At 48.7% G+C, this 10494-nt stretch overlaps 1 protein-coding gene across 1 annotated transcript in view; it reads left to right on the plus strand.

The window, feature by feature from the left end:
* Rfx4 (regulatory factor X4) overlaps positions 1-10494 on the plus strand; it is a 151209-nt gene that overhangs the window by 110688 nt on the left and 30027 nt on the right. The window contains exons 12-13 of the mRNA XM_005358245.2: positions 2937-3031; positions 3418-3535. Coding sequence (XP_005358302.1) covers positions 2937-3031; positions 3418-3535 — 213 coding nt within the window. The remainder of the gene's footprint in view (positions 1-2936; positions 3032-3417; positions 3536-10494) is intronic.

Genomic DNA, 10494 nt, shown 5'->3' on the forward strand with positions numbered 1-10494 from the left:
TGCCACAGCATGTGTATGCAGGTCGGAGGACAACCTCAGCCTTCAGCTTTCAACTTGTCTGAGACAGGGTCTCCTGTTCGTCACTGCCTACGCCAGGTATCCTGCTTAGGGTCACCATTGCTGTGATGAAACACCATGACCAAAACAGCCTGGGGAGGAAAGGGTGTCTTTGGCTTCCATTTCCACACTGTAGCCCATCTCACTGTAGCCTGGACAGGAACTCAAGTGGGCAGGAGCCTGGAGGCAGAGCTGACTCAAAGGCCACCGAGGAACGCTGTCTTCTGGCTTGTTCCCCTGACTCGCTCGGTCTGCTTTCTTATAGCACCCAGGACCCCCATCAGTGGCACCACCCACGATAGGCTGGGTGCTGCCCTGTTAATCACTAAGAAGATACCCTACAACCCAGATCTTCTGGAGGCATTTTCTCAGTCGAGGCTCCCTCCTCTTGGCTGACATAAAACTGGCCAGCACACCAAGGCAGCTGGCTTTTAAGCTCCTGGGAAGTCTCCTGTCTCTGCGCTGAAATTGTAGTTGTGAGCTGCGCCGCACACAGCTGTTCATTAAATGTGAGTTCTGGGGATCCAGACCCACACCCTCAAACTCTACCCACTGAGCCATCTCCCCAGCTTTCAGGCACCATTCTGGCTCTCTTCCCCCCTTGTCAGCTCGATCAAAAGAAATCGTGTTCCTAAGCACCCTAACAGCCTGTGGGAAACCACTGGTCACTATGTCTCAGGCCTCCCAATGCGCCAGGCATGGAACTGGCATTCGGTAACGCTGCTTCTCAGTTTTTACCACTCACAGTTTTATACTGACCTCCCTCACCCTTAGAACCTCTTGTGGGAAGGAAAATGTGAACCAGGCTTAGAGAAAAATAAAGGCAGCAGGGCTGAGTAAAGGGGCCAGGCTGAACCTGTGCTGCAGTGTTGTGGACAACAGTGCCACCTCCGTCTCTGAGAGAGACTCTTCGGGTTCTCTCTCCAAGTTCTTTTAGATGCAGGATAGGATGGTGTCATCTGAAGCTGCAGTTATGCTGTGGTTCAGTTGAGTCCAGCTGGTCCTCACTGAGTGTCTGTCCTGGATCAGGCTCTTGTGAACAGCTGGGCGGTGGCTGGGATAGACACTGCCCTTCTGACACAGAGCCCAGGGTCTGTGGCGAGTCCCACGCTCACCAACAACTGTGCTGCATCTTGGTAAAGAGTACGGTACTGTGTGATGCAATGCCAGAAAGGAGCGTTTGAGCCAGGGGCCAAGCCTAAGGCCCAGGACATAGGTGTCATACCTGTACCTCCCAGTAGACAGGAGCGGAGTCCGTGAAGCACAGTGCAGTGGTCCCAGAAGTCAGTCTGAGCAGGGTGGGGGCACCTGAGTGCTGCACTTCACTCTCGTTCCAACCAGCTGACATCTGCAGATTCTTGTTGTCACGGTCACCATTGCACCTGTGCCGTGGAGCCTGAGCAGGGATGCCTGGCTCACTTTAGCTCCCACACCACTAGAATAGAATGGGTGTTAAGGGCTGCCTTAGGAAAGGGAGGGGCTGCTTGCCCAAAAGAGCTTGCTGGAACCTTGGTTCCAGTGCATGGAGATCATGGTTTCTTGTTCCATATGACGAGAATAATGCAGAGGGGTTAAACAGGATGACATACTGTAGGCTTAGTGCACAGGGGAGTGCTCCCGAGGGCACTGGTCACAGGGGAGTGCTCCCGAGGGCACTGGTCCTGGTGGGTGCTCCCGCTGGCACTGGTCCTGGTGGGTGCTCCCGCTGGCACTGGTCCTGGTGGGTGCTCCCGACGGCACTGGTCCTGGTGGGTGCTCCCGACGGCACTGGTCACGGTGGGGTGCTCCCGACGGCGCTGGTCCTGGTGGGTGCTCCCAATGGCACTGGTCACGGTGGGGTGCTCCCGACGGTGCTGGTCATGAGGCAGCCGCACCGGCAGAGCTCTTCGGAATCGTAGCTGCTGCTTACCAGCTGTGAAACATTTGGCTTTCCCTCATCTTGAAGTACCTTGGTTTCTCTACTTGCAGGTGGGAGGAAAGAGAGCACTTCCTCCCTGGGTTATCCATCTAGTCACTGAGTAACCAGCTGCACCTCTACTCTGTACCAGGCCGTCCTGAGCTCTGGGTCATGACATTAACACTTGAGGGTCTGCCTTAAGGTTAACTGACTGCTGTGCCCATAGAAGTCACTAAAGAGAGTGCCTGGCACTTAGCCGGTTCTCAAGAAGGTCAGCAAGCAAAACAGAGCAAACTGGCTGGCCTTCTCACGTGGGAAAAATTGCTCAGATGCGTGGAAACAAAAAATGTACAGCGCTTGAACTGTGGTTTTATTTATTTAGCTCCATGTCTGAAAACCACGCGGAAAATCCTCACTAGAGAGATGGTTGCAATGCAAGTGTCCTCAGCCACACGCTTGTTTCCCACAGAGCTTCATGGAAACCCATGCACTCCATGCTTGCCTTTCCTAGCCTGAAGCTGAAGACAGGACAGCGAGGGGAATGGTGGTGTCATTTGATTAGCATGCACTAAGTACACATGCGTAGCACTGAGCGCCTGGCCAAGCTCTTTACACAGAATAGCTGTGGACCAGAAACAGTTGGGTCATTGCTCGTGTCCCATCCTGGATAGACAGCAAGAGATGGCAATGCCTGGCCTAATGGCTAAGCAAGTCTTTCCAGGATAACAGCTGTAGCACAGATAACGCATTCCACAGGGACATTAGAGAAGATCCAGCAAGGAGACTTGACACCTGACTAGCTGTTGGCCAGTGCTATCGATGATATAATAAAGACAGTAATGGACTGTGAGGGTGTCTGCTGGAGAGGGGCAGGAGGAGGGCTGGAAGGGTTTCATCTCAGCTGGGTCATGAAGAACCGTGCAGTCCAGCCTCTGTGGAACTGCAGCTTGAGCAAGGTGTGTGGGTTCTGCTCTGTTCACAGTGTACCAGGAGTTTGACCACCTGCTGGAGGAGCAGTCGCCTATTGAGTCGTACATAGAATGGCTGGACACCATGGTCGACCGATGCGTTGTGAAGGTTGGTAGGGCAGAAGGGAAGGGGCCGCCATGGCTCCTGCAGATGGTGATTGTCTCAGAACCCCAGATGAGCTAGCTGGTGTTCCTCAGCATCCATAGCACTCTGGGGTTGCAGGGAGGAGACCTGGTCTCAACCTGGGAGGTGGAGGGAACAGAGACAGGACTCGCCAGTCCCTGATTCACCCAGGTTTGCATCCCTTACTTGTCCCTTGCACAACATTTTGGTACCAGCTTTATTAAGTGTGTTTATGCTGCCAAAATCAAAAAGTCAAAAGAAAAATCACTGCTTCCCAGACTTGAACTTGAAGGCTTGCAGGCCTCCCCTCGTTTTTCAGAGCCAATAGTGAATGCTGAACTGAAGTATTAAAACCGTTCACTTGCTTGTAGGTGGCTGCCAAGAGACAAGGGTCCCTGAAGAAAGTAGCGCAGCAGTTCCTGCTGATGTGGTCTTGCTTTGGTACCAGGGTGATCCGGGACATGACCCTGCACAGTGCTCCCAGCTTCGGTAAGGTATCCAGTGTCACACACACACAATGTCCAGCCACTTTCTGTGCACTGAGTTCACCTCTTTGAAGTCAGTCACAGTCCCTCCCACCTGCTGTCTCTGAGGTCACGAGGGTGTCGGCATGAAGGCATCTGTTGGGGGTGGGACATAACTCTGCTAGGTTCTTCAGAAAGCAAGAGGGCACTGAACGCTCAAGGGAAAATACGAAGCAGCCGTGTGAAAATGAGAGGTTTGCTGACAAAGAGACCTGCCAGCATTTAAGGAGGTACAGGAGGCAGCGGCCAAGCACCCTTCATCACCTGTCCTCAGTGTCTACCTGTGGCCTGGTTAATAAAAACCCAGAGACAGAAATTGGGGTTCAACCTGAAGGTCAGAAAAGCAAAGCAGTCAGCCACTGGCTCTTACATCTACCTCAGTCTGAAATGGCGACCCTGTGTCCAGGAACTTCAGAGACTGAGCTAAGAGCTGTCTCCTCCTGTCTTCTATTCCTCTGGAGTGCTCAGGGCATGCACCACCACTGCCCGGTTTCTATGGCAAACTAGTGTGACTGTGTCCCCACTGCCTGGTCTGTGAGGCTGACCAGGGTGGCTGTTTTACCCTCTGATCTTCAGGAAAGCTGTATTTATGAAATGAAAGAGATATCACTACACCTGCCTGCCACTTCTGTGGGGCGAGCTGCAGAGCTCCACAGGTATGGGCGCTCTAAGACTGGGCACAGACTGGCCTCTGAATTTAAGCCTTTGCAAATGGCCTGGCTGACACCCAGGGCTACTTTGTGCTGCTTTTTATTTCCATGTTTCCATTTGTCAGATGATTGACTTTGATGTTTTGATTAATATCTTGAGAAATACACTCTGGCCTACTCTCTAGAAGGCTTTTGCACTCCATTTGTTTTCTGGATCACCCCCAACTCCTCATTTTCTGCTCCCCACTGGAGATCTATCTGTCTCCGGGATCCGTCTATGCAGACAGAAACCTGGTCCCCAACTCGGTGACAGTATTGTGCTTCCTGCAGGACACAGTCGCCTGCTTTCAGCAGAGAGGATGTGTGTCTGGGTCAGGTCGGTCCATAGCAAAGACGGTGGGCCTGGAAAGATGGCATCTGGATTTCAAACTTCCAAGCACTGGCCTCTGTCGTCCGGTGTGCTGGGGTGTTTGGTAACGTTTCTGGGTAATCTTCCATGCTGTCTTACTCTGCAAAGATAGGTGTGATCTTGTGTCTCATAATTTCAGATTAAGCCAATCAACTCTCAGGTTTTTTTGTTTTTTGTTTTTTTTTTTAATTTTTTAAAGGTTTATTTATTATACAGTGTTTTGCCTGCATGGTCACCTTCACACCAGATGAGGGCGCCAGATCTCATTACAGGTGGTTGTGAGCCACCATGTGGTGGCTGGGAATCGAACTCAGAACCTCTAGAAGAGCAGCCAGTGCTCTTAACCACTGAGCCATCTCTCCAGCCCCTCAACTCTCAGTTTTGTCCTGGTTTTAATTTGACACTTTTCCATCTAACTTTCCACGGACTCGTCAGCATTTCCCAGGTGTGTCATAAGGTGAAGTGCAGTGTGGTAGAGCGCAGGAGGGTTGGGTAGGACCTGTTGTCTCTCTGTTCTTTGCTGGCGATTTCTTTCACTGCGGCCCTGGGGTTCTCGGAGCCTGTCCACGCTTCAGCTGCAGAGGGAGCATGGACATGCTCTGATGACGGCTGCCGGGGCAGTGCCATCAGATGTGGCATTTTGATGACTTCCAGTCCGTGATGGTGAGTGCTGGCGCGTCCCCTGCAGCTCTGGAAAGGCCATTGTGGGTAGCTGCTCTTGCTTAAGCAATGGCTGAATGGTATCTTGAGATTTCTTTTTTCATTGCTTCAGAATCAAAGATTCAACCTTTTCCACACAAACACATGCATGCGTTCGGAGAAGTGGGGAACCTCTGCTCCTTGTCTTAGTGCTTATTCTTCTGTTTGTTGACCCATGGAGTAAGCATCCCCCCGCCACCTCTCACCATGCAGGGGTGGCAGTGTCCTTGGCATTGCTGTTTGTAGTTCAGTTGTGTAAAAGTGGAAGCCTGGACAGAGCAAGTGTGGTTATTGGTGCCTCGCATTTTTTCCTGGGGTGTGTGAGTCGTTAAAATTGGTGAGCTTATTTCTTTTCCAATCATACTATTTTAGGACGTGCTGGAAAGTGGGGTAAATGACAAATACATACATATATATATATAATATACACATATATTATATATTTGCTGTGTGTGTGTAAATGTATAGATATACACACACATATATATTTACGCACGCACACACATACCGTCAAGAGAGAGACGTCAACCCAGTTTCACTCTTCCAGCCCTGAGTAGTTGAAACAATGCTGCCTCTAAGTCCGTTCAACAAACTCGGGAACGGTTCAGCTCATCTGACTCATTGTTGAGTTTTGCAGTTTGGGGCGACAGGCAAGTTGAAAGAATGCCCTGCAGACAAAAGCCCCACTCCCCTTTTCTGCCTCTATATGTCAAAGACCCAGTTGGTGGCTGTGTTTGGGTCATGTGTTCGCTGTATGAAAACAGCTAATTAGGAAAAAGAGCCCTCTGTTCCCCGGCCCCTCCCTTGGCTGCAGGGACCGGCTCTTTGTATCTTATGGCCCTCAGAGTGGTGTGGGGTTCATACAAATGCCCAGCTCGGCAGAATGGCCACTACCATGATCTTGTGGATCTAAGGACCCTCCCTGGCAGACTCTCTCCTCCTCTCAGAGCAACCCTCTGAAAGGTAGTTGACGCCTTCCTTCTCCTCTGTTGCTTTGCAGTTTTGTATCCATGAGTCCCTTTAGCAGAGTCTATGCTTTGATCTAAAACAGCCAGACTTCCTGCTGTAAACAGTGTCTCTAGAAGTTTGCAGAGGTAACAGGTGACAAGCTTTGGTCCCGGCGATGTTGAGCAAATTAAAGCTTCTGTCCAAAACAAAACAACAACAAAACCCACTCCATTTCAGTTGGCTGATCTGATTCCAGCTCAGGGTCTCCTGCGTCTCCGGACAGCACAGCAGCCTTTACCCTATCCCACCAAATGCCCATTTATTTCACTGCTGTGGGTGTCTAGGAGGCAATAGCAGTTCCCAAGCGAAACTGTCTGCAAAGCCCAGCGTTACAGCCCAGCGGATGGGGCCGGGCTACACATCCTTCCACACATCACTTTTCCTTACGATGGTTTTGTGGTCCAGCACCAAAGGGCCCCCTCCTGGGTTGGGGCTGGAAGGCCCCGTGGGCCTCTTGTCATGGAGCAGCTCCCAGACCTGGTGGCTGTGATGGAATCTTCTAAACTGCCTCTCTATGTAAACTCAGGCGTCCTGGCTCCCATTACCCAGAACCTGCTAAACCGAGGACCCTGATGTCGCTAGCATCGCTTAGGCCCGCTCCAGGGAGGGGGCCTGAAAGCATAATGTTCCTTCTCCACCCTCTCCCCACCCCCATCCCGGCCCAGAGAGAAGGAGGACTTGCATAAGAGATGGAGTTCTTGCAGGGGCAGGGCTTCCTTCTCAGCTCAAGTGTGTGTCCTGTCCCACCTGCCTTCTCAGTTCAATACCAGTGGGAACTACGGACCAGTGTTTATGGAGAGCATAGTAGATTGCCTATTGCTGCCTTGAGTGTGGAACTTAATAAGGATTTTCTAGAATTAGACATGTACTAAGGGAACAGAAGCCAATAATAATTATTTTAACAAATATTTAGCAAAAATATAAGATCACTTATTTCCCACTTTAACTCTGCAGGGCAGATGAACCCATGGGGTAGGAAGGGAGCATGTGGAATTTCCTTGCCCAAGATCAAGGAGGTGGACTGGGAGAGCTCTGGCTCAGACCCACCCACCTGACCACACTCGCTCTATCCCCACTGTCAGCAGGCTCAGGTGAATGGTGACAACTTTATTTTATCCACACTGATGATTTTAAATTGATGGATTAATATGTTTTAAGATTTAAATGATGAGAGAAAAGAAGAATTGTTCGACTGTTGGAAATGCTAAAAGATGCCAGCCAGCGATGGAATAATGTCTTTTAAATGCTGAGAACAGAAATTATCAACTTACTCAAGAGTGAGGGCAACAGGAAGTCAATTCAGTTATGTAAAGGCCAGGAGAATTTGTTATCCACATACACGCATCCAAAAGCAAGTGCTGCTACAGGATGCACTTCAGCAAGAAGAGAAAGAAAGCCGCACACGCACTGGCTCACGAGAAACTGCGATTGTCTGATCATCACTGCTGGTCACAAACCGCCCCAAAGCCACGAGGCCCGAAACAGATTGTTGTGATGAGTACCTATGGTGATCATCCACGGCGAAGGTCGCAGACACAGCAACTTCCTTTACACTCAGTTGAAGAGTTCCAGGTCTCCTCTCCCTTAATCTTTAATGCAAAGAATGTTCATGAATTTGGAGGGGGTGTTTTCACATTAGAAAAGAATTTATGTAAACAAATCTAATTAGCTAATCCTTCCTACAGGCCTTTGTTATTGATGAAAGGGGAGGCACTCAGAGGCGAGCCTTGGGAGTGGCTCTCTCCTTCCACCCTAGGGTTCCAGGAACTGAACTCAGGTTTTTAGGGTTGACAGCAAGGGCCTTACCCACTGAGACATAGTGATGGCCCCCAAACTAATCTCTTTGTGTGTTCTTTACAAAGGTAAAGCCAAGTTTAATGAGAAAATACATCACATGTAGTAATGAGAATTGAATGCTGAAGGAACAGTTAAAGCATGTAGAGATCTTGGTCTCTACCACTAAATAGCTTCCTATTTTGTTGGAAATGTGTGTCTGTCCATACATGTTTTTACAGTAAACATGTAGAGTGTATGTATAGGATGAATGAAGAGATTATCACCATGACAACATAACCATAATTTACGGGGGAAATAGCATACTATGAGCATTTAAGAGATGGCAAGAATTGAGGAGGTGAAGAAGGCTCAGAACATAGGTGGCAAGCTGAAGATCAAACAAAACATAGAAACAATAACCACGTAAGTGAGGAAGCCTCTCTTCCTGTGAAAACAGCAGGCAAAAATGTTAAGAGGCAAGATTTTCTAAACTATATGAGATAAATCATCCTTAACTTATGAAAATCCCTGTAAAAGAATAAAAATAAAAAACCGGAAAGCAGCCGGGCGGTGGTGGCGCACGCCTTTAATCCCAGCACTTGGGAGGCAGAGGCAGGCGGATCTCTGTGAGTTCGAGACCAGCCTGGTCTACAAGAGCTAGTTCCAGGACAGGCTCCAAAACCACAGAGAAACCCTGTCTCGAAAAACCAAAAAACAAAAAAAACAAACAAAAAAAAAACCCGGAAAGCAGTAACACCCATTTTATGAGCGAGTCTCTATTTCAAACCTTGTGAGAAGGGTAGGAAAAAAGACCACTGTGAATCAGAGGCACATCATTTCCCACAGATGAAAACACTAGAAGCTCTCATACCAGGCGGTTTGCGCTCTCTCTCTCTCTCTCTCTCTCTCTCTCTCTCTCTCTCTCTCTCTCTCTCTCTCTCTCTCTCTCTCTCTCTCTCTCTCTCTTTCTCTCTCTGTGGGGGTGTGTGGGGGGGGTGTGCATGTAGCCCTGGCTGTCCTGAAATTTGCTGTGTAGACCTCGAACCTTTCTCTGCCTCCTGAGGGCTGGAATTAAAAGTGCATGTTACCATGCCAAGTTTTTTTTCTTTTATTAAATCATGATTAATGGTGGGTAAAATGTCTCAGTGAGTAGGTGTAAAGGTGTTTGCGCTAATTCTGATGACCAGAGTTTGATCACTGCAGCCTACACAGTGGACAGAGAGAACTGACTTGAGAAATTGTCCTCTGACCTCCACACAGAAGCACACACCCGTGCCTTCACACCCGTCCTTCACACCCGCTCCCCAAAACAAAAAGTAAAATAACAATGATGATATTGTGATAATAATAATGATGGATAGGGATTGATAGGGATGATTCAAAGTCTAATCCTGGATAAGTAGCGTCCTGCATTCATAGATTAAAAAGAAATTCACATTGCATCTTCATGGTTCAGAGAGAAAAGAAAGCCTTTGTTAGCAGTCACCAGGCGCCACTTTTGAGAAACTGTTTGAAAGAAGAAATCCCAGGGAATATTAAAGACCATTTTAAAATCTCCATAATAAAGACTACATCAAATGTTGATGTTTTATAAGATTTCTTCTCATACTCTCTAATAAGTATGCACAAGAGGTCTGTCCAATGATGTGTAAAGGAAATATCTGAATGAGAAGCAAACCACAAAGTCATCTATTTCAGGACATTATGATTGGCAAAGAGAAGAGAAGCCAGGGCTGACAAGATGGTTCCATGGCTTACTGTCAGTCCTGACCGCCTGAGCCAGCCCCAGGACCCATATGGTGGAAGATGAGGACTTGGTCTTACAAATCGTCCTCTGACCTCTACATCCATGCTGTGACGCCCATGCGCGCGCACACACACACACACACACACACACACACCACACGCGCGCGTGCGCGCGCACACACACCACACGCGCGCGCACACACACACATCATACATACACACACATCATACATACACACATCATACATACACACACATCATACACACACACATCATACATACACACACACACCACACACGCGCGCACACACACGCACATCATACATACACACACATCATACATACACACACACATCATACATACACACACACATCATACATACACACACACACACACACGCACGCACCGCACACACACATGCATACATAAGGAAAAAGTCTATGAGCTAAGTAGAAATTAAGTCACTTCAGTTTTTATAAAGTCATTGACATTCTCAGAACAACATTGAAAAATAATTTAAAAATAATAGAATTAGGGCTGGAGAGATGGCTCAGTGGTTAAGAGCATTGCCTGCTCTTCCAAAGGTCCTGAGTTCGATTCCCAGCAACCACATGGTGGCTCACAACCATCTGTAA

This window comes from Microtus ochrogaster, chromosome 24 (genome assembly GCF_000317375.1).
Source record: "Microtus ochrogaster isolate Prairie Vole_2 chromosome 24, MicOch1.0, whole genome shotgun sequence".
Taxonomy (NCBI): domain Eukaryota; kingdom Metazoa; phylum Chordata; class Mammalia; order Rodentia; family Cricetidae; genus Microtus; species Microtus ochrogaster.